At 38.3% G+C, this 25,224-nt stretch overlaps 1 protein-coding gene across 1 annotated transcript; it reads right to left on the bottom strand.

The window, feature by feature from the left end:
* Positions 1-2,842: 2,842 nt before the first annotated feature.
* On the bottom strand, positions 2,843-17,958 carry LOC110457500. Its single transcript, XM_021508812.1, has 5 exons — positions 17,666-17,958; positions 9,152-9,361; positions 8,208-8,352; positions 7,015-7,192; positions 2,843-3,895 (listed from the first exon to the last, which is right to left on the bottom strand). Exons 2-5 carry the CDS (start codon positions 9,235-9,237, stop codon positions 3,246-3,248), a joined length of 1,059 nt encoding a protein of 352 aa, XP_021364487.1. The 5' UTR covers positions 9,238-9,361; positions 17,666-17,958; the 3' UTR covers positions 2,843-3,245.
* Positions 17,959-25,224: the final 7,266 nt, after the last annotated feature.

The raw sequence follows: 25,224 nt of genomic DNA, 5'->3' as shown, positions 1-25,224 counted from the left end.
TTTTTGAAAATATCACTTTTGATATTTGTCACAGTGTGAAAGATATCAGTTTTATCAAGTTGATAGAATCCGATATTTCACTGGCAAAAATGTAATAAATACGTCTCTGACGTGGGTAGGCACTTGGACAAAAGGCTGGTAAGCCTGCTCTCCGAACCACGAGGTGCTACGGTGGCGATCCGAAGGGTCCGGTTAATCCCGTTGCATACGGCAATTAGATTCTTCTTTCCCTATTCTTCTTTTTATAATTAAAACATGTTCTGTAGTTTAGTTCTTTTTAAGGTAATTACGCTTTTAGCTTACCTGACAAGAAGTAGTGGCAGGTGATCCTGATTGATCCTATGTTCTGGTGTGTTGTCCGGCGTACGCGTCCGTCAACTTTTCAGGGGTCAAACAACTTTTGAATATTCAGGAGGCCCAGGGTAATACAACAAGGCCAGTAGGTATCTGGCATGAAGTGCTGTATATATATATTTCCTCAAATAAATGACCTTGACCTACCTTAAAGATCACAAGGGTCAAGTGTGTTTAAAACCTTTAAACAACTTCTTTTGAATAACTAGGAGGCCCAGAGTACTGATACTTGCCCAGTAATTACCTGGGACAAAGTGTTATAAAGTTTCCCCCAATAAATTATCTTTACCTACTTTCAAGGGTAAAAAAACACCCGACATGTTGACACCGAAGGTAGGGGATGTCTTGATGTTACTACCAAGAACAGGAAAGTTCTGTATAGGAAAATTGAAATTGTGTCGCTTATCGTACAGTTTAGAAGAAAAAAAACCCGTTCCAATGTTCGCTTTGGTTTAGCTGTCTGAGTAAGTGAGCCCATCCACGTTCTTAAGGACGCATAAAGACATACACATATCCAGCGCAAGTATCGATATAAAAATATCTGTATAAAAATAAAAACGATAATAGACCTAAGCTATTTACAACAAATAGTTTGACCACCGTGCCATTCTCTCTTGCAAACGGAAATGACTCCCTACATTTACTAACTGATTTAAACAAAAAGTGTGGCATCCTTGTCCCTGTTTCGACCTAAACATGACCAATAGTAAAATCAGAAGTAAGATTTTCTATTTCCGCAAATTTAGATCTCTCATTTGGAACTAGTATATCTATCCTCGTGTCCATAATCTGAAAAAATATCTTCGATATGTGCCGAACATCACTTTTTACAGGCCATCAAAATTGCTTCTTTGATCAATCCTCCATACCCCAGGGGTTACGCTCACTTTCACATTTACTTCCGAAAAACCGATGACGTCAACAAATTTGCGGTATGCGCGCTGCGATGCGCAAAAAAAAGGAGTCATATTCAGTATAGAATAACTGGACCTCTAACAATACCCAAGTCGATTTAACCATAATATCTGTGGAAACATTTTCTGTTTTATAATTTCTGACATGTTTCTCGTTTCCGTCTCCTGCCCAATAAATCACAACCTTTCCCGGTCCCCCTGACGGTGGCGTCCATACCGTTTGACTCAAAGCTCACGGTATCCATTCCCGTTCCCCGTCTCTCATCGGACCGCTGTCCGCCACTCTCTGAAAGACAAGATTTCTTGGGATACTTACATCTGAATATTTATGCTAAACTCTCCGAAACGGTTAGGATCCGGAAATATGGTTTAGTTCCAGGATTGTTCCCGTTGTATGTGTGACGTTTTTCATGACGTCATCAGTTAACTTCAAATACGTCAGCAACGTCATAGGCAACATGTGTATAGAGTTTTTAGTCCCTTCATGATCAGTTGACTTGCATCTCCGCTCACTCATGAATATATTCGTCCGCGCAATAAATGAGTGCTTTCTGATTCGTTAGAAAAATACAAGTGTGCAGTCTTGCATGTGTATAGTATAGGGTGGAGATCTCCACCTCGGGAGTCAACCCCTCCATGTGTACAAGTTTTAACCCCCAATATGTAACTACGGATGTTTTAAGTTTAATTTGGTGAAATTATGTCCAGTAGATCAGGAAAGGATGCCTTTTGTAGAGTTTGTTGGCGGATTAACGAAGCGGGTGAGCTAAAACTGAGTGGAAAAGGTCATCTTCTACCGTAGTAAGAAACTGTGCACTGCTAACCAAATGCCCTGTGTATCTCGACGTTTGGTTGCGACGTCCATATAACGAAGTTCGAATGTACAGTAAACCTACCTCATCCTAACCGTGATCTTTCCAATATAATCCTGATGATGTTATCGGCACTTTCAATTTACTTTATTCAAAACCGCAAATATTTTGTTTAGATACAGATGAAGCGATGGTAGAATAAGTCAAGGTTGTTTTAGTACATCTTTCCTATACATACACTTTGATAGGCAGCTTGAATGTTTTCCCATTGCAGTTTGTAATCAGTGTTTTGATTGGTCAAATCAGAAACAGTTATCGTTTTCACCAGTGAAATAATAAATCCCGAATTTTAAAACGGTAATTTTCATCTTTTCACTCGTGATTTGTTTTTTTGCACTAGTGAAAAATATCACTTTTATAGGATGAATAACTTTCAATATTTCAATGGTAAAAATGTAAAAATGTAGGCCTATGGTATTTAACGGTAAACCATTGGTCATCCACGGGCTGTTTTATTTCAGATGTTTTGTATAGTCTTATTTTCAAGTTGTCACAGATTGGAAGTATGCTTTTGGTTGATTTACTTGCAACATACATTATGGTATTCATTTTTTCAGGTAAAAAGATTATATTTACCGTTTTAGTATTACGTATCTATTATTTTTGTCATGTCGTCTAAAAAGATTCTACACAAAATTTCCAACACTTTTCTCACATGAGACGTGTACTGCCAGTCTTTATAGTAAAAAGATAATCTTAAGCTCTCGATGTTAATGCTTTTATTATTGCATAAAGTTCACATACCATATTAGAGTCCAGATTAAACACACACCTTTAAACCGTATACACACAACCGTATCTCGTCGATCCGGTGTTACGTGGAAATGTGACCCCTGTAGAACCGTACTCCGGGTTCAAAATTCAACGTTACACCGAGCTGTATTAACTTAAATCTATGTTCAGTTTTGTTTAGATGACAATTTCCTTCTTAATAAGCCACACAGTCTCCATTTGTAAAATTTTCTCCTGTTGGAATCAGCACCAGGGACTACGCATGCGTGGACAGGTGGTCCACACCTCAACAATCCCGTCGGCACTTTCCGTAATTTTCTCGTTCACGGAAAGTACCGTCGGTTCCCGATTGAATATTGGAAATAACCTATAGTTAGGATACTTTGGAGACTGAACCAGGGATCTGAAACTCTTGTGTGATTTTCAGTTCAGCAATGTCATCTTCGTGCTCGTCGTCACTGACATGTATACCACCGGTCAGTTCCTGATCTGCGGCACTGACCAAACCGGACTGGTCAGCGAGTAGCCGATCGCGCTCACGCTTTTCCTCAGAAGACACGCTGATAGTCCGAACAATTCCAGATTTACTGTCCACGATATTTGGATGTGGTAGATGGGTACACAGATAATCCGTAAGTTTAAATGTATCTATGTACTTTGTGACGTATGAGGGGCAACCACGGGGATCATGTGTACCCTGTTCCACTGGGGGGTTCCAGAATTCGAACTGTGTCTTTGAAAGCGGTTTGTTTTTGTTTAACCTTATTTCTTCCAGCAACCATTCTGTTAATTCCTCATTGAAATAAATCTCGAATAATTTCATATATTTGTCCTTAGAGCGCACGAGTTTCATTTTGGCCACTGTGTTTGGGTGCAGAAATACTTTGATGGCCTTCCAGACACCCTGGAACAAAGGGTTATGGTTGAGACAGATAACAAGTCCGAGGCGTTCCGGGTAAAAGTTAGACATGACTTGTGTGACCCCATAACCAAGCTTCGGGTTACATGCCGTCAGCGTCATACCTAAAAGTACAATAAAGCAATTTTCAATTAATATGAAACTAGTGGTGAAATATCTACCTATTTAAAACAGGATACCTTATTTCAAAGTGGGGATGTCACATGCTTTACGAGTATCTTGCACACAATGGAAAGCATTGCATTCTCTATGGTAATCTCCAGTAATGCTGACTCTACAAGTTACCAGATATATAGCATGTACAACACGCCAAAATTAATCGATAGTATGTCTAAAGAAAAGAAGTTGTCAGATTGCATTAGTTTTAGGCCATCTGCACAAATGACAAAGGGCGTTAATATAAACCAATTATGACTTTTGTTGAGGTGAATATGCGGTTATATAGAACTAAGATAGTTATATTAACGTCAAGGTTAAGCACCTTTTTAGGTCCATATAACCACTTATTATATGACTGGTGCTAATTCCCAGCCCTGATTGGAGGAGCGTCGTCATCTGACGAGTCTGTAAATATGTTACAGACCTCGTTCTATGAATAGAAAGTGTTACAGACCTCGACCTATAAATAGATAAGTGTTACAGACCGCTACTAATAATAGGCCTAGGTAATTTCCCAGTCATCGATTAACAGCTAATTGCAATCAAATCATCTGTTACAGACCTCGTTCTATGAATAGAAAAGTGTTACAGACCTCGACCTATCAATAGAAAAGTGTTACAGACCGCTACTAAAAATAGGCCTAGGTAATTTCCCAGCCATCGATAAACAGCCAATCGCAATCAAATAATCTGTTACAGACCGCGTTCGATGAATAGAAAAGTGTTACAGACCTCGACCTATTAATAGAAAAGTGTTACAGACCGTTACTGAAAATAGGCCTAGGTAATTTCCCAGCCAGTCTGTGATTCTGTTACCAATCACATTACTGAATTCAACTACAAATAAATTATCTCATCAAATTCTGAACTATGTGAATATTGATGATGTCGATTGTGCAAATATTATTTACTTGAAATTAAATACCACGTGAATTGAATCTGAAATTCAATTTTTGTGTATGTTATTTTGTATTTGAAGTCCTTCAGTCTGTGATTCCGGAAATGGTCCATGCCATCCATAATCTCATTGTAAAATGTCATATGATAAAACAATTGTGGATTTCAGTTTCGGTCTATCCCTGATTTACGGACCTGGTCTGAATACTATTCACCTCGGCCGAATATTGTTCAGACCAGGTCCGTAAATCAGGGATAGACCTCACCTGAAGTCCATAATTGTATAATATTCACCGAAATAAAAGTCCTTAATTGTTATATTAGATATAAAACATCTTTTCATTGTTACACTAAAAAGAACGTATGAAAATTTCAAGGAAAAAGGTACTGCGTTCGACAGAGAGCATTGTGATGTTACATTTGTCACAAGTGACATCACCAAGACAATATTGACCTACTGTTTCTGAAAATAGCTATACCGAGTCAATATCACAAATGATCGACCAAACACTTTTTACCACGGACTGTTCCTGACATATTTGTACCCAGCATGTTGTTGATTAAAATATTTATTCTTTTATTCCGTCTTTGCGTATTGCAGAGTAATCTTCTCTTGGGAGCAAGTATTCATTGTTACGTCATTGGTTTGTGTGAGAAAATTACGTCGTTTTCTCAAAAATTGATGACGTTACTCTCCCAAACCAATGACGTAACAATCAATAATTGCTCCAAAGAGAAGATAACTCTGCAATACGCAAAGACGGAATAGCCTCATGCAGTGCCTCTACCATCTCTACGTTAAGCCGTTTTCATTTTACAAAATACATGGATCTAGATAACGTCAATAAAACAAATAATTCTAATTAAATCACGTGACTGTGATTCTATTTCGTGTTGTAAAATACATCTGGTACTTCTATTCATGATTGCACGTGTACACGTATCTAAATATTAGCGGGAACCGCCGGTACTTTCCGGATACGAGAAACAGTTTATGGAAAGTGCCGACGATTCCCGATTTATCTATAAATCAACATGAGCAAATAGACAGGTTTTTGACCATATCAAAGCATAATTTCGATATTCTACCTCTTTAATGCAATAGACAAGAAATTAACCATATAAAAACTGAAACTCAGCGATGGACCGGCAGAAACGGAGCTGAGAAATAATAAAGTCTGTTTATTTAGCAGTGACAGCCTACATCAACTGGATCCCTGTAACGGTCAGACTATGAAGCTACAACAGCTGTTTCTCTACGTTCTGAAGCGACAACATCGATTGTGTGTAAATAATGGCCAACACCTACACAGAGATTGAATTTGTATAAAGGAGATTAATATGTTTTTCTGTTGAAGCTTATGGGATATATATATATATGTAGTCATTCAATTTGGCGTTGTGTCTCTCATCTTCAATGCAGTGCACAATCACAGGGACCTGATAATTTGGTATGTTAGTAAAATTATGTCATCTCTGTTTTCTCAAAAAGATCGCATTTCATTTCGATGTTTCAATTTTTTNTTTTTTAATTTTTTTTTCCTTTTTTTCCTTTTTTTTTTTTTTTTTTTTTTTACATATTTATGAATGTGACGTCGAACTTGGCTGGTAAGTTCTTGTGTCTTACCTCTTCGTCACACAATTGGTGTAAGATTAATTAATGTAATAGACATAAAATGAAGTTGGTTATTTTTTCGATAGAAATCAGGTGCAAACAAATAAATAAATAAAAAGGGAGTACTGAATGTATGTCTGCATATTTTTATATATATGGATTCACAAAACTAGCAAACGAGATTGGAGTTGTTCGCACAATTATGACGTCAGTCAATCCAGTGAATGAGAGAAAACGACACAATGACTGAGGGAGACTTTGACACAACGAAAAGGCGTGTGTTTTATTCGAGCAAACGGATACCATGGCTGTGTAAGGAGACCGCATTTTTTCGTAAAAGTACCGCAAAGTATAGTTATGTTTACCAAAGCTATAGCCATGCCGAAGAAAAACAGTTTCCAGCACCCAGTTACAGTTTTTTTTAGTGGTACGGGGATCCTTAAATCAATTAAATAGGCATAGCCGTTGGCGCTCAACATCTGGAACATGCTTCACCCGAACCTTGGTTCCCAACCAATCTAGTAGTGCCCGTCCCCCGGGTATACTATTTACCTGAGCAATCGATGACCCACACCCACGTGCTGACACCTAACGCCATCGTCCTCTTGGCGTTCTCTATGAGGTAAGTGCAGTGGGTGACAGAGTCTTCTACGGTGTTCTTATGTGTAGAGGCTTGGGCAAAACTCGAGTAGATGACAGGTCGGCCACTCTCGTCAAATCCCACTTGTCTCTGTAAGTGCACGAACGAAATACAGGTTATATAACATTTTATTGTTCATCTACATATATTTTTCGACAGTACCTAGGCCACGATTCTGTACCGGTAGTGACGTCATTGCACTTCTAGTAAATTGTCCAATCGGAAAACCACTCATGCCTTCCTTAGGAACTAAGGCAAACTCCCCAGGGGCACAAGGCGGTGCTTCTAATATCTAAAGGCCAACAGTACGTTTTTTATAGGTATGTAAAATTTGTTCGATCATATACTGTGAATAATAACAATAATAATAATGTTTATTTCAGGAAATGGATCATAGACATCACATGTAACATGACAGTTTACATACATATTACAGTACAGCATACATATATATTACTAAAAATATTAAACAGAATACCACAGGTTTTTGGGGCAGTCCAAGGAGCAGGTGATTGTGCATTCCCTTCCTACAAGCTCTCCGGACGCTCAAATATTAATGAACCTACATGCATTAACATTGTATTATCTTAGAATATTATATTATATATGAACTAAAATTCATAACGGAATAGCATTTTGACTTTAGATATGGGGTTATAACTTTCAACACGCCAATCACAGGGATTCAAATAACAAGAAGAGGAACGGAAGTGACGTCGTTGTAATCATGAGATTTTATTTCCCGTCGGCAAAGAATAGTATTTTGAAAAGTGGTAGTACTAACAGTTGAGACGATATTCAAATGCCTCATACATTTGGTAGTTTTTTCTATTAAACATGTAGACTTGCCATTGAATGAAAAGGCGACTTATATTACTGTACCATTGAATGATAGGGTGATTTAAATATATATATATATACCGTTAAACAACAGACTGACTTACCATTAATTGACGATGGACCTACCATAAAAATGACAATGTGGATTAAAATTGATTGACAGAGCGACTTACCATTGAATGACTGGGCGACTAACTATTGGATTACAGAGTGACTTACCACTGCATGACATGGCGACTAACCATTGAAGGACAGCGTGACTTACCATTGAATGATGTCCTGACCGCTCGTGGCACCAGTGACAGTCCATGTGAAGTGGTTTTGTGCTTCTGCGATGTTCCACTGCGGACTTGAGAAGGACTTCTGCGTTATCCACATTCCATTCACGGGCTTTCAGGAACCGGACTAGCCTGTAAACCCCACAAACATCCTTTTATAGAAAATAAACACATTCAATGAACCAGGGTGAACAAAACATGTGGGTTTTAAGAGTCTTGTGCAAGTGTTTGGGGATCATATTGTCCGTTACATCTAAATGGATATGTCGGGCTTGCGCAAGTCTAGGGACATCCCTAATTTTTGAACTGCTCGATTTGCGCACAACGGTCAACCACTGGCGTTCTCTTCAGATTTTCAGTTTCAAATTTCTTAAATTTCAGTTTTATAAGAATGAAAATATCATAATCACCTACTGACCGGTAAGGCGGGCAAATCGTTTGATTGCAATAAATGTTAAGCCGGTGGAAGCTAGATCTGCATGTTTTACCCGCTAAAGATGGCGGCTTAAGGACGCATAGGTAGTTTTCTAATCCTTCGTTGCAGGTATTACAACCCCTACATGATGTTGGATTCAGTGCTCGATTCAAATATCAGCTGCTTTCATATACTGGCGTAAGCCGGTTCCTTCTATATGTAGTAGACTTTACACAACGAATCGTTACATTGCAACCCATAGACTTGCACAAGACTACGGAAAATCAATGTGTCCTTGCCCTGTCATGACATGACCGAACCAGTTTTATCAGTTCAATTTTTAAAATATCATTCAGATATTGCCGGATATATCATAAGCTTATACGATAACGTTCCCTATCATATGTTTATTGAAATGTACATTGAACTCCTTAACTATGCACACTCATTATTTCCCAATACTTAAATAAATATATTTATGCAAAGTCTACATCTATTATCAAACAATATACGTACGTCTGGTCATTATTGAAGAAGTCCTCCTCATCCTGTAAGGGGGGCACTTCTAGCATCCGTAACCGAAACTCGGCTACCTTCTCCATGCTGAGTACAGGGGTGCGGAGTACAAGTACCCGGATGTACCTCGAGAGGTACAGAGTCTGTCCGTGTACTGGTCTGACGGAGCCACAGGAGCATCCTCTACACGTCAGGAGATCGATCGTTTATCTGAAAAATCGAAAGTTGCATGTTACGTAGAGACGTCCCCGACGCACCGTATGCAAACACAGGGACGCGATAATTTGTTACAGTTGGTACGCTAAGACGCCAACCTATACATATTTAAAAAGGTGACTGAATGCACGAGAAAAACTTTGAAAGATCGAATGAAATCGCGTGTGTTTTCGTTGGAACCGGACATCATTTCTGTAAAAGGGGAATACATTTTTTTCGTGCATAAAGAAAGATTGTAAAAGAAAATGTATCCATCATTTCCATCTTTTTAAAAAAATGTGTCTTTTTATGCGAGGAAGTGAGGTCAGTTGGGGTGGGTTTTTTGACAAAAGTCGGTATAAACCCTTCAAACCTCGAACATTACTCTTTATACACATCAGGATAGGTCCAAACATTCGAACTGCTACAAATTATCGGGACCTTGTGCATACGTTCCCATGCAGTATCACGTGAAACCGGATGTCGACAGTTCGCTATAAGTTTACATTCCCATAGGAACACTTCCATGTCATACAGAACAATGTTGTAAGGTTAGCAGTCTATCGACCTGACCATTGTTTTAGAACGTTGTCTCGATGATGCTCAATTCGCTTTATTAACCAGAATAAAAACTCCATTCATTGAAATGTCGCAACCCCATGTGTTTTATTTGTTAAATGTCGGGTATGACGTTTTGATCGGTGTACGCCCCTTCTGGAATAAACATGTTTAGTGCCGAGATCGACATGAGTTCTGCATTGATGATTGATTGATTGATAGGTTTTACGTCCGCCCCACTACCGTGTATTTCGGTTATCCAGCAGACGAAGAACAGAAAGGAAAATGAGTAGAAGGGATTAAGTATGGAGTAAAAGAGTAGAGGGGGCAGATAGGTTAGAGAAGGGGCCGTCTATCCTATATATATTAACTGTACATAACTGTACAAGTCTAGTTTTTGTAAGACGGCTCCTATGCCTAATAATGCTTTAACCTAACACTCATCGTACAGCATCACCAAGTCAGGACCGGAAGTGGGGTACTGTGCCGCCTTCAGCCACACCAGTCCCTGCCTGTTCTATGAATTTGGTTTGTATATAAAATTTGGAAGTCCATCTAAATGTCTTAATAACGAGACCCTATTTCTAACGATCTAAAGTTTTGGATAAAATTTTCGCTATCCTCTGTGTCGGCGTTTACGCGCCTACTCTTTATCGAAAAACCCAGAGGGATGTTTTTTCCGTGCGAGATTGGACAGTTCTCACACGGGTCACCATTTATAGTCCCATCCGACGGACTGTATATTAGAGGTTAGTGTCATGCATGTGTTGTTTTTTTGTTGTCCGTTCCATGTACTCCTCTCCTCATCATTCGTCACTGAGAATAAACCTGACTATACTTGTACCAATGTCATCTTTCTCATAAAACTCGACTTGTCTTTCACTTATTTCTGCTCATCGTTTCGACATTAATGATTTTTAGTGAATAGTTTGATTATTAGTATGGGTTTAAAGAGGGAAAACGGGGAGGGTGTGTGGAGGGTGGGGGTGGGTGATTAGTGTTATAGTTGTGTTATAACCTGGATGGGGGCTGGAGGGGATGGGGGTTGAAAAGACGTGCTGTGTGTCATGAGATGTGCAGAAGGGTTTATGGGTTTTATAAATTGCTGGGGATGGTTTGTGGGATGGGACCTGATCGCTTTTGTAAGCTCGTTTTTGATTGGTTATGTGTCTAAAGTAGGAGGTGTTTTCTAAGAGTTGGTTCGAGTGAATTTCGATCCCACCTGGTCGGAATTGTGTGTCCAGAAAGTCTTTTTTTATAGATTTCATTAGTCGTAGCTTTCTTACCTCAACCTGAAGTGTTATGTTTTAGGTGTTTTTGAATTTACTATATGTTTATTATCTTTTAAGATTAATTTACTTTGTTTATTATTTGGAGTGATTGGGTATTGTTGTTATTACACTATTCGCTGTGTTAGATAAACAGATATTAATTTATTAGTTCGCTATTTGTTTATCTCGTTATTCCTACCTAACTAATAGGTCCATATAGCACCATTGGCCTCCCTCCTTTACCCGCGCTAACCTTGTAGGGTTTGACGCCGAATGAGCGAGAGGACATAATTTAAGGGTCGTATTATACAGTTTATAGTGGTAACACAGTTCTATCCTATTTTATATCCACCGTTTAAGCTTTGTTCACTCTAAAAACGGCGTACCGCTTCAGATTATACATCGCCCCACGGTGGTACATATATATATATCCATTTGTAGGTACTCATGTATATATATATATGAACGGCTAGACATAAGATTGCTGTGGGGTGGCAGACTCGTTATATGTCTGTAAAGGGATCACGGGATGGCGCAGAGCCAGTTAAACCTGTAATCCCATCGGGAACCCTCGGCGTTTTCAATAAACGAGAAAATGATTCGTTTACGGAAAGTGCCGACTGTTCCCGATTACTTCAAACCCATGGCATGTAGTACACAATATCATCAACAACGCTCATGTCGGCTCCAAGTTTGCCACTATTAGGGTCTGACAGAAATCAATGTTGATATTTAAGATATGGAAGGTGACCCTTTTATAAACAACCGACATTATGGTCTAACTTTTAATCGTTAGCTTTAAATGGATGGTACAGCATATCTGGTTTCTAATGTTATTTTCGGTTTTTGAACTATCAAAATTTACTTCGACAAAATATACTGTAGCCTACGTTTGAGTTTGACCTTAGTGTGAAGCTACAAGCTTGAATGTGCAATCTTCATGTCATATTGTTAGCTATTAAATTTTCATCATTTTGTTTTAGATCATAACGTACAGAATCTTGCCAGCAATATTGAGTCACACACTAGAAAACAACATAATACACTCGTGAGAACTTCACTATACACGAAGTTCTCAGATGAATAGCTATGTATAAAAGTGCGTCTTATTGGGTTAAACTGATCATATGACGGAGAAACAAAACATTGTGTTTCCCTCATGCGCTCGAGTTTCCTCGGTCATAGTTCCAAGAGACTGAAGCAGACGACAACTACGGCGCGTAGGAATGATCATCTATGCTGCTGTGTTCGTGTCATAATACGTTGTACATTGTTATACACGACCCTTTGTTTCCCCGAGATTATTAATGTTTAACAAGAGCCGCAAATATACAACGTTTATGAAGCACCTAACATCTGTACGACGTTTATGAAGCACCTAACATCTGTACATGATTTCTGAAATTACTGTAGAGTTTCTTATTTTAATGTGAGACATAGATCTATTTGATTGTGTTATTCTTATTTTATTTTTTTCGTATTCAACGATTTAATCTCAAAGTCATATGTACTCTGTATGTCTAATAATGACTATCACTTTAAGGTTGATCTATCGATTTTACTAATAATTGATACCACTAGATTGATGTGCGTCTATATCTTTACCCTTGGTAAATTACATATGTAAATATGTCAATTCTAAGATTAAAACCATTATTCTTTTATAAGTGCATCAACGATGATTTAATCCATGAGTATTACAAGAATAAAGATGGGTCCGTATATATGAAACCTTTTTCATGCTCAAACTCAAACTTTGTGCTCATGCCAAGTTTCTTATTCCGCTGATGACGTAAAAAAGTTCACATTTTGTCAAAGATTCGGAAGAATTTTAGAGGGATTTATGGGCGAATACTATTTTCAATATATAGACTTGACTTTTTGACCATAAAACGTTTTATGGAAGTTACAATAAAAATGGCTAAACCACATAATTGCTGCTACACCATGAGAACGGTTTCAGGAATACGGACCATGATTAAAGCTCTATGCTTTGTTTTCCAACATTTTCAATGAAATATCAACTAGAACTTAAAACAGAAGATTTTCCAAATTTTGGTTATTACCTTATTAATGACCGGATTGATTATTCATAATATTTGAAATAAACCTCTTAAAATGTCGAAACGCAAAGCATTTGACGGACGGACTAACGGACGGATAGTAATAGTACGGACTCAAAGACGGATGTCACATCTGGTATGGGCCATTTATTTGCTGAAACTTCTCTTTGGTCAAGAGCAGGGTTTTTTTCTGTCCATATACTAGTATATTGCTATGTATAGAGTAGACTACATACTTTGGAGTGACTTGACATGACAATGAGTAGCCATGACAATGTATTTAGGTCTCAATCTGCTGTACAGTTTATTAAGAAGTATTTACGACAGAAAATTCGATTGATCCAATATACAATATGTATCAAACGTAAACACACAAGTAGCAGCGATATGACTTAACAACATAAAATGCTTATTGAACATTTAAGTTTTGATATAAATCGATGCCTAGTGTAAATAGCTAGAAGACAGCTGCGCCAATGAAACCCTGTGTAGAATCGTGCCCCGCAATTCCTACGTGTATGTAATGTAGATAGCTGCGGACGATATAGCTTTTTATCTTTAAGTTTGGACCGTTCTGTATTCTGATACGCTTCGGTGTCTTTTGTCCTATCAAGACTGCCTATTTTTTCCACAGTTTTTTGCTTTCGCTTTCCTTTTATGTTTTGCTGGGGGTTTAACGTCCTTGCCGAACACCTAAAATGATATAAAGAAAGATGCCTAAAGACACACCGTCGATAAAAAGAGCAGGGCCAAGTGAGAAAAGGGGAGATGGAGATCAAAATAGTTGCAGAGTAGGGCAGCAAATCATAGTTGATTTCTTTAATCTTCCCTAAGCAGAATAAAAACCCTGATCTTGCATTGGTCCCACATTAGTCGCCTCTTGCGAATTACCGTTGGGTATAGTATACCTATTATATCTCCTATACTTCCGGGGATTGTTTGGTTTGGTTTGGTTTGGTGTAACTTCCTATTAACAGCGTGTAATGGTTTGTTATACCAGACGTATACACCCATTGTATAGTTTAATCAACTGACAATCGCTTGTTCTATATAGGAAATATCCCGAGGGGTTCCGATAATATTATTATATTACGCATGGCCAAGTACAATAGATCAAATCGGCTTTAAAAAGATTTCAGCTTGGGGCATCTATAAATTCTGTTGATTGTGAGGGTTAAAATGGAAATGACAATGATTTGTACGTTTCACGCTAAACAATAGTTACCAAACGATCAATTTATCTTTAGTATCAAGTGAAGCTGTCAGGAATAATGAAAGGTTCCTGTTAATTGCCACATTCTAGTTCACGATAGTCCGCCATTACAGCAAGTAAATAATTCTATTAATGGATTTCAAATGTTATAGGGAAATCAAATCAAACGGATATTTGATGCGGACCGAAATAGTCCTAATGACCCCCAAAAAGGTAAACGACGCATTAAATTAAGTAAAATTATTTGTATGCAGTACATGAACACGTGACCGGAAGTAAACGAAAATGGGTCCACCAATATTTTTTGTTGCAGATTTGAGTCGGCATTCTTATCATATTAAATCAAAATCATTTGTTTATTTGTATTGCTGACATGACCTCTTTGCAACAATTAGGGTCAAATGACGACGGTGTTCAATCACTGAAGATGGGGCCATTCCGAGCCATCTTTTTTTTTAAACCGCTACGTACACCAACATGTAATAATTTTGACACGTGATGGCGTGACATCACAGCTGTTGACATTATTCCGACTGCAAGCTACACAGTCAGATGTTCCTAGAGAAACACCACAGTCGGTAACAGGGAGGCACGGTAGCTAGTCTAGTGGTAGGACGCCGGGCTCGTGATCGAAGGGTTGCGGGTTCGAGTCACGGTACGACACTATGTTGTATCTTTGAGCAAGATACTTAACTCCGCTTGTTCCAGTCTACTCATGATCAGTTGTTAATGAGTACGTGGTTTGTCAGTGCTAGAATGGTTGAATGCGAGCTGTGAGCGCCGAAATGGCAGCACCGACTGTATGCTCCCCCAGGGAGTTGAGAAAGCTATCGGCTGGTCATGGTTGCAAATACCCTATAACCGCTTGTGACCTCTTGTCATACACGTAGTGTGTCTAAGTGTAAAGAAAATATCTGATGAAGCATTCACATCTGGCAAAAACCTAAATGTTGTCATTCTAAAATATTCGTTGACTCCACGTACTTTTAATCAAATCATAAGTGTTCGGTTCTTTGTTGCTTTAAAAACTACGTAAAACCTGCCTTTGTATAACAGAATATAAGTGATTTTACTGTGATCGGACATCAGGACACCGAGGCAGATACCGAGTTGCCGACAATAATGGTTTTGTGATATTGTACAAAATATACTGACCTATCTTACATTTATTTGTAGGATAAATTAATTGCAAATGTCACGTACTTGAGACAGATACCAAAACGCAAGTTAACATATCATATACGAAAGTTTGAAACTAAAAAGTTCATGTGTAGTACGATGACGTAAAATAGGTTGAAATGCTGTGAAATCAGATATTTTCGTTGGGCCCAAATTTCGTGATTTTCCTGACATATTTTCGTTGGGCCCAAATTTCGTGATTTCCTGACAAAACCCCATTTTGTGGGTGAAAGAATTCTAGAATTACGAATACCCACTCAAACGGAGAATTGCTTTATATAGAACTTGTAATTACTTCGTCGACCTTTGAAGATTACACACGAAATCAGCAAAATTGAAAACCCCTCGAAAATTAAAGATTTTGCAGTACCAATCACTAATCATCGAGATAAAGATAGAACCATCGTACACATATTCATGTAAACAAGAGTGAAATCTACCTTATTGAGGACAGATGCTGAGAGACACGTAAATATCATTAAATTTTAAGAAAAGATTCAATTAAAATGTATTTGTCATGTGCAATATTTCCTAAAGAGTGATTGTATTTAAGGTATATGCTTCCGTAAACATTATTCCGTCTTTGCGTATTGCAGAGTTATCTTCTCTTGGGAGCAGGTATTGATTGTTACGTCACTTGTTTGTGAGAGTAACGTCATCAATTTTTGAGAAAACGACGTAATTTTCTCACACAAACCAATGACGTAACAATCAATACCTGCCCCAAAGAGAAGATAACTCTGCAATACGCAAAGACGGAATACATGTACAGGTAAAGGAAGTAATAATTCATAACTGCATTGGCGTTATTAAAGCATGTATTCCTTTGTACTATCAAATGTTTCATTAGTAAATTAACTTATTCCCTAATTAGTATCCATAAGACATATTTACCATGTTTCGCAGTGTGGAAATCTTTCGGAAAAAAGCATACCAGTAAGATAGCATACATCCTTAATATCCTTTAAAAATAGGGAAATTCACTTTGTGTATAGTCTTTGTCAACACGTGTGTTTGGTAGATAACTGACAAGCGTGTAATTGAATCAGACTCGGTAGCTTGAAAACCATTAATGTGTATATAATTGAGCCAGTCATTTTAATAAATATGTGTTGCGTAACTTAAATGCCGCGTCAATTAACTTCAGATTACAGGCAGTCGTTTAAATAAGACTCACCATTTATAAGTGCAATTAACATGCTATGACTGCATGTAGTTATTAGAAATTATTGTCGCTATGACAACTGGGCGTTCTATCGGAATATGACCTCGTCCCTATGTGTTCACTGATTCGAATTAAATGTCAGCGAAAACATCGACTCTAACAAACATTCAAGGGAGTCTGAGTCCCCCCCACGGCTCTATACCGAAAACGGATGTATGATATGCCCATCCGAATATAACCTTGAGTTGTTGTGTGATGCATCACACACACACAGGTAATAGACACAACATATCCTATGCCTATATTCTAATATGTAATTAGTAATTACTAATTACATATTAGAATATAGGCATAGGATATGTTGTGTCTATTACCTGTGATCACACAGGGACATGATAATTTGTTACAGCTTTATTTGGACCTAAACTAATAAAGGTGTTCAGAGTTTGTTAAGTCCAAACATAGCTGTAACAAATTCTCAGGTCCCTGTGATGCATCCCAATGACTAAAAAAAATATGATTTGTATAATGAACTCCAAGTACAGTACTAAAACTGTTGCAGGCCTATCTGACGAGTTTGACAGACATTTATCGTAAAAGAAATATAAACCTCCTACACCCGTTTTAATAAACTGAACTTATAGGTAAATATTATTATGGCTAATTCATGTGATGAGTTTTGGGAAACCACTTGGTATAATATCTTATATCTGGCTTGTGAAGAAAAATTAACTGTTAAAACAAAATAGATTTTGTAGCAGTTTTGAAAAACGCCGAAACATATATAGTCAGTTAGAGATCGACGATGCTCTGTCCATACATGCATGTTTCGTCCGATTGTATATGTTTGATCATAAAAAAAATACTTACCGCACGTAGTGTTTGTTCGGTCCCGTGGATAATTTGTCTGTGTGTCACAGGATCTGTCTGTGCGTCCTAGGCCTGCCGATGACCTGTTGTGATTGTATGTACTATACCAGCCAGCCGTGTGGGAGTTTGCCTATCAATACCAGCTGTCGCTTTGAGGTAATTATTGTCCTGTACACTACAGTATCACTCAATACGTGTCCTATTACTGAATACATGTATGTACGTGGTGGCCTGTCACCAAATCACTCGAGTATACTGATACGTGTGTATATTTACAAACATTTACCCACATGTCAGTGTTATTTTCAATAAAAGCACCCTTTTTAATATTTAATGCATCGTAGCTAGCATACCAATGGTATAATTTTTATGCATGTGTGACATTTAATCCGTGACATCTTTTTGCGTTATACAATATTTAAATATCTATTCATTTCACGAAAACAGTCCTGAATATATAGTTCACAACACCCCCAAGCGCATATTATAAACATATATATGGTAGCCGGTTAGCGCCAAGCATCAAATCTCGTAATCTCGCTCTCTCGACGTAAGAACGAGAAAGCAGTAATTAATACGACCGGGTGACACTAACCTCGCTTTCCCACCTACATCATTTGGTCTGTCTCTTGTCGCATTGTCGCTTAAAGGTATGTAGCATTAGAGTACACTCAAGCCGTATCTTGAGGGATCAAGACAACGCGATTTGTTATTAGGTCCTCATCGGTCACCGTACATTCAACAAACATACAGATATGATCTTAAATCTTTAAAATTTCATCTAGGCTCCATCGAGCTATAAAACAAACAACCTCGGGTGCGGTTGTATATATCAAGTCTGAATTAGAATGAAATTTAATTCAATACCTTTTAGTTTCAATTTTACAAGAATGTATGTGTATGTTGCAAAAAAATCTCTCTGACCATTGTCAATTCTTGAGCGTCGCCATTTTGACTTCGTATCTTACTGCCTGCTATTCGGTATCACAATATAGTGACGTCATTTCGTTCTTATTATAACGTCAAAATAGGGAAATGTGCAAAACATATGACATGAATATATATGCACTGCGCAGCTAAGTAATCTAGTCACGCGATGTCGGTGAGTAATAAATATAATCACACCTTTTTACATTTGCACCGCATACTTAAGATAGATTTGGCGGGGTGGCCAAGTGGTTAAGGCGTCTACGATCACTAAGCCCTTTACTATTGGGTCGCGGGTTGGAGGTCAGCTAGGTACTGGTCGCAGGTCGGTGGTTTTTCTTCGGGTACTCCGGTTTTCCTCCCTCACCAAAACCCGGTACGCACTTAAATGACAATTGGAAGAGCGATGTGAAAAATTATCGCCCTACTGCTCTTTTAGTATTTTACGATGGTGGACGTAGCAAAGCAGCTTATACTTTCGTGCAAGGAGAAAACACTTGTGTACAAGATATCTGATAAAATAGGGACCGGTTTGAGTTCATCTTTTGTGAATCTTGTCGGGTGGAAGCTAGACGGACCTTATTTATTTTGAAGGTTGGGTGATGACTATCAAATACTACTAATAATTATAATAAAAATTCGAGGTTCTTATAATGCCGCTTTATTACAACCTAGGTCGTAGGTCTTCTCAAATCGTTTCACAAATTAGTATCCGTGGTTATAGGGCCTCTGGAACAAGCCTATATCTTTTTCAACTCCCTGTGGAGCATACAGACGGTGCTGCCATTTCGACGTTCACAGCTGTCATTCTACAATTCTAGCACTGCCCAACTACGTACTCGTTTACAGCTGAGTAGACTGGAACAAGCGGAGTAAAGTATCATGCTCAACACAGTGCCGTGCCGTGACTCGAACCAGCAACCCTTCGGTCACGAGCCTGGCGTCCTACCACTAGACTACCGTGCCTCCATAATCACTGGATGAATCGTCGTGCCACTTTGGTTAAGCTTCAACAATTTTCTTCACGCTTCAATTTTTCCGGTATAATATAATCTCTTTGTTGTTGTTCGCACACACTCAATTCAATTCATTTATTAACTTTCGGCCTTACGGCCCATCAGTACAAACATATCAATACAATGCATAATATACACAATAACACGGCTCACAATACACAGTGAGAGAGTGGAGTAAATAAATAAGATTTTTAACTTATTAGCTTCAAAAATATATTTACCAAGTTGACATAATTCCTTAGTATTGTTAACACACAATAATTGTATAAATTTAAACATGGATAGCTTTTTCCAATAGTACTTTTTAATAAGGCGACTTCTTAAGTTTTGGTTGGTTTTACATATCAGAATGAAATGGTATTCATCTTCGACTTCTGTAGCCAAATTACAGTTCGTACAATATCTCTGTTCTCGAATAACATTGCGATATCTACCGGTCTCGATTGCTAATGAATGTGCAGACATTCGTAACTTTGTTAGACTAATTCTATAATTCTTAGGAATATATTTGGTTAAATAATACTGAATGGAAAAGTGGTCTACGATACACTTGTATAAAAAAAAACACTTAGAGGAAGTCTCTAGTAAACCTCTTAAATGTTGTTGACCTTGGTCAAAAATTCTTTGACGAATAAGCGGTAAAATTAATTTAACATTAGTCGACGATTGGCTGTGCATGTGTCATTGGTCAACGTCGAGGTCTGTTTAAATTCTGCTTTCCGCTTACGTTGACGCGCGGCCTATTGTTTTCAAATATTAATTATATCCTATTATATTTCCATCTTGTTTTTTGATGTAATGTAAGTGTTCTGTGTTTTTCTCTGTGTCGATAAAGGAGCAGATTGCTCCACAAATATGACAACCTAATATTGCCTACACTGTTTTAATTACTTCCTTGCCCACTATATATGTAGATTTATATATGCACAAATTTGTGCTTAAATAGTGTCAAGAGCAAGGTGTATCCGTGTGGTGTCTGTCGTCTGCTTGGTATATTTACTTTAATTCATACTGTCAGTGTAATTGATATCGCCAACAAGGTCATTGGCGTCAGGTGCGAATAAGTAGAATTTGGCTTCATAATGCAATGTTGTAATCCGCCCGAACGATGTGGTTTGGGAAGTGCAATTGAGTTGATTTGGGAAGAGCTTATCTTGTGTTTTGTGATATAAGCAAGATATCTGACCGTCTGCAGCACAAAGGGGCTAGATACAAATTTGTCAATATTGGATTCAACGGTAAATTGGTTCAATGGTAAAATAAATTTAAAGATCAGAAAACAAAAGTAACGGGTTGGAACCGTACTTTGCAAATACCGAGACTGGAGCGCCACAAGGTTCGATATTAGGACCTCTTATATTTGATTAGTATAAATATCATTGCTAATTATATTGATTGGTTGAGTAAGCTCTGTGCTGACGATACATTTATTAACATTATTGTTAAACTAACCTTGTAGGCAGTTGAGCGACTGAACAATGATTTAGAAAGAAATGCGAGTTAAAGTTTGGTTATTGGGTTTTAATTCACGGATGGATCGAGTGTATGACTATATCAAAGAAACGAAATTATTTTATCAATCTGGGCCTCTATCTTAATAATATCCGCTGAGAAGTCGAGAACTCTCAAAATATTTTGGTGTTACTCTGTTCGGAGAATGTAGCTGAGCCAGACATATTGATGATATCATTAACAAGGCATAGAAGGCGAAGACCGAACTTTAATATGTTACGGGAATACGATTTACCGTCGATAGAAAACGCTTATAGATAGCGTAAAAACCAAGGAGTAAGCGAACAAAATGCTGCCTTATTGGCAAGCTATAGTTTTTTAACGAGGCGAGTTCAGTAACGTCGAGCGGTCATAGTTAGTGGCTAGATGGATGCCCGATTGCGCGTTGCGTTATTATACTTAACTATTTTTAAGATGTGCTTTTGAGATTTTTGTAATCTAAGTGCATGTAATGAATATATAAACAGACTCGAGAAGAGGTAAGAATAGTATGTGATACAACAAAACTTACAAAAATTGGAAAAACTGTATGTAGAAATCGGTTGGAGATATTAAGTGGGAAAAAAGAGGTTACGTAAATTTCAATTACCATTCAAAGTGCTTTATCGTTTCACTTCTGGTTATCTTTCCCAGCTTGCGCCTTCAAGTATTTCTGAAATATATTACTACAATACAAGGCAAGGGAACGATCTTTCAGATGTAATACGTACAACTGAGTTTTTAGAGCGAGTTCTGAATATCTGTGGGATACAGTTGGCGTTTTACATGTGAATAAGATCATGAAATAAATTCCAACTCAAGTTATTCCGTCTTTGCGTATTGCAGAGTTATCTTCTCTTGGGAACAGGTATTGATTGTTACGTCATTGGTTTGTGTGAAAAAAATACGTCGTTTTCTCAAAAATTGATGACGTTACTCTCACAAACAAGTGACGTAACAATCAATCCCTGCTCCCAAGAGAAGATAACTCTGTAATATGCAAAGACGGAATTCCCGGAAAGAGTTTGGTCCTTCCGGAAGATAGGTAGCTGCGCACACACTTGAAGCCGCCCAAAGGCTTGCTGATAGCTTATCCTGCAAAATGTCTTCACAAAAAATCCAACAATATCATACTCTCTATCATCCTCGAAAGTCCAAGGGTTACGCTCACTTATATGTACGTTCTGTGTATGGTTCGAATTAACATTTGTGAGTTACTTATAGTAACTGCAGTACAATCTACCAGATATTTCAGCTCTTTTTAGGATTCTCGTTCCTCAGCCAAAAACTGTAACTTAGTATTGAAATATGATTTTTCAGGCATGACTTTTTCTTTGATAAATCATTTCTGAAAAGAAAAGAAAAGAAATACCCTGCAGGACTTGTATGAGAAGTAACGAAGATCGAAAAAAATAATTTTGTAATCAACAATTGTGTTCTGATTAAAAATGAATATACAACGGGCTAGACCAGCATATGACCATTTGACTTCAAATTGATATACTTTCGCGCTAGGCGATTGAGCTACCTGGTCAATGGAAGTGTCCTGGTCCAATTGTTCTGCCGTTATACTGTATAGGTACGGTAGTCTAGTGGTAGGACGCCGGGCTCGTGACCGAAGGGTTGAGCGTTCTAGTCATGGCATGGCACTGTGTTGTATCTTTGAAGAAGATACTTTACTCCGCTTGTTCCAGTCTACTCAGCTGTAAATGAGTACGTGGTTGGGGAGTGCTAGAGTTGTTGAATGCTAGCTGTTATCGCCGAAATGGCAGCACCGGCTGTATGCTCCCCAGGGAGTTAAGAAAGGTATTGACTTATTGCAAAGGCTCTACCGCTTCGAGACCACCTACGAACTAGGTTGTGATAGAGCGGTATATAAGAACCTCGAATTATTATTATTACTATTATTATACTAAAAATAACAGTGCAGTGGGATAAGGATCCTTAAAGAAGCAGCCTACGAAACACGACCACTTTTAAAAAGCTCAATTGCAGCATTTTCATATAGTATAAGATACAATATGCAGTAAAAGCTCACTTTATGCTGGTTTCCAAATGGTGATATCTCAATATGACTTGGATTGCAATTAAATAGATTTGTCCAATTTGAAATAACACAACGCCATGTGCGGTAAATTGAACATAGTGTTAAGCGTGGGGGCCTTATGCGCCTACTGGCGCGGATAGACTTAAGGTTGTGGTAAGGTAAGACATAGTGTTTAGCGTGGAGGCCTTTTGCGCCTACTGGTGCGGAGAGATTTAAGGTTGTGGTAAGGTAAGACATGGTGTTTAGCGTGGAGTCCTTTTGCGTCTACTGGCGCGAAGAGACTTAAGTTTGTGGTAAGGTAAGACAAGGTGTTTAGCGTGGAGGTCTTTTGCGCCTACTGGCTCGGAGAGACTTAAGGTTGAGGGAAGGGAAGATATAGTGTTTAGCGTGGAGTCCTTTTGCGCCTAATGGCGCGGAGAGACTTAAGGTTGAGGTAAGGTAAGATATAGTGTTTAGCGTGGAGTCCTTTTGCGCCTAGTGGCGCGGAGAGACTTAAGATTGTGGTAAGGTAAGACATAGTGTTTGTATATTTTGGTGAAGTTTGTAATTGTTACTCTGTGCTTTTCCATTAGTTTTATGGTTTCTTTTGTCTTATGACAAGTTGTATGCAATACATCCTTTATGTGAACTATCCATATGAACTATTTGTCGGACTTTTCTGAAGTCGAGATATCTGTCATGTGACCCAGACTTTCCCAGTTTTCTGTATAAATTTCGGAAAATAAAGCAATCGGATGTTTTTAAATGTTCAACTAGAAATGATCGTTCAGGACGAGAGTGGTACAAACATCGAAATGTATGGCTGTGTTAAAGATGAGGTCATTGTGTTTTTCGGGGTATTATCTTATGTCCCCAAACGAAGTGGGGGACTTATGATTTTTGCTGTGTTCCTTTTTCTTCGTTTTTATCTTCTCCTACTTTCGCCTTCTTTTCTTTTTTCTTCCGGGTGTGTTCTCAGAAACTACTGGTCGCATACTTTACCACGGCCGCCTGGCGTCTGATTTATGGACACATTTATGTGTGTTCGTCAAGGCTACGCCAAGTTGCCAACAGTCCTTCTCTTTATCTGATTTTGCTCAAACATATTATGTACATTGGACATGAATTATTATATTGAAAGTTTTATCTGGTGCCTCATTTGCGTCTATGGGAGCAGTTTTGGGGACTTGTGTAACGGTCTCCGTTACAACTTAAGCTTGTTCACAAAGATCTTACAGATACACGTATCTTAGCGAGTTTCTAATCTTCATATAAACAACAGAATACCATCTCAAAATTCGCTGACTGTTGATCAACTTTATGATGGGAGTTACTTCCCGTGTATTGTTTCTGTTGATTGACGTTCAATTGAATTAAATAACTCGCGAAATATACCGGTTGTTCAGTCGTCAGTAATAGCGATACAAACGTATTTCCCATCTGATTTGCCTATGATGTGTATGAAATCTAATAAGCTAGTGAAAATTGCCACGTTTTCTTATGCTACATTCAAAAAAGAGAGCGGAAATCCTTGGCAAGACTTGCCAGCATTTCTTGTGTTTCTCTGTACATTGAATAAATGTTATCATTTTTTGTGTGTGTCATATTATATTAAAATTACTACTTCTATTGAATTAAGATTACGCAAAAAATGCCGATTCGGTATATCCATCGCTATTCAAGTACCTGCATACAGCTGCTGTTGTTGCTGCTTAACCGTTGTTGTCATCAGACAGGTCCATCCATCGTCGAGGGTTTCAACCCCTTTCCTGGAACTCTCTCCGGATGGTGGGTCAGCAGGGGTGATCAGTCCCTACTCTTCGACGGTTGGCTTCCAGCTACTGTCTTCTCCCCGCATCCATAGCCATCGTGATGACCGTTCCGTTTCATTCCCCAACTCTCTCACTGCCGGCTTCCTTACTCCTCCCGTGATACCGAGGGCTCCTAGCATTCTCCAGCATGATTGGGCCGGGAATCCTCTGCAGCCTACTTCCAAAGGAAAGTTCCATGCCTGCCAGTCTTTTCTGCCAAACTCCTCTGTCAGCTCCGCATACTTGCTCTTCTTCCGTTCGTGCGCTGATTCACACCTCGTTTCCCAC

The sequence above is a fragment of the Mizuhopecten yessoensis genome, unplaced genomic scaffold, assembly GCF_002113885.1.
Source record: "Mizuhopecten yessoensis strain PY_sf001 unplaced genomic scaffold, ASM211388v2 scaffold9157, whole genome shotgun sequence".
Lineage (NCBI taxonomy): Eukaryota > Metazoa > Mollusca > Bivalvia > Pectinida > Pectinidae > Mizuhopecten > Mizuhopecten yessoensis.
This window is presented reverse-complemented; position numbering and strand designations above follow the sequence as displayed.

Excerpts from the sequence above, each read along its gene's own strand:
- LOC110457500 (XM_021508812.1), bottom strand. The coding sequence starts at position 9,237 with ATGGAGAAGGTAGCCGAGTTTCGGTTACGGATGCTAGAAGTGCCCCCC. Across the intron at positions 8,353-9,151 it reads TTCTTCAATAATGACCAGAC|GCTAGTCCGGTTCCTGAAAG; the intron begins GTACGTATATTG and ends TGGGGTTTACAG. Across the intron at positions 7,193-8,207 it reads GGTCAGGACATCATTCAATG|AGACAAGTGGGATTTGACGA; the intron begins GTAAGTCACGCT and ends GTGCACTTACAG.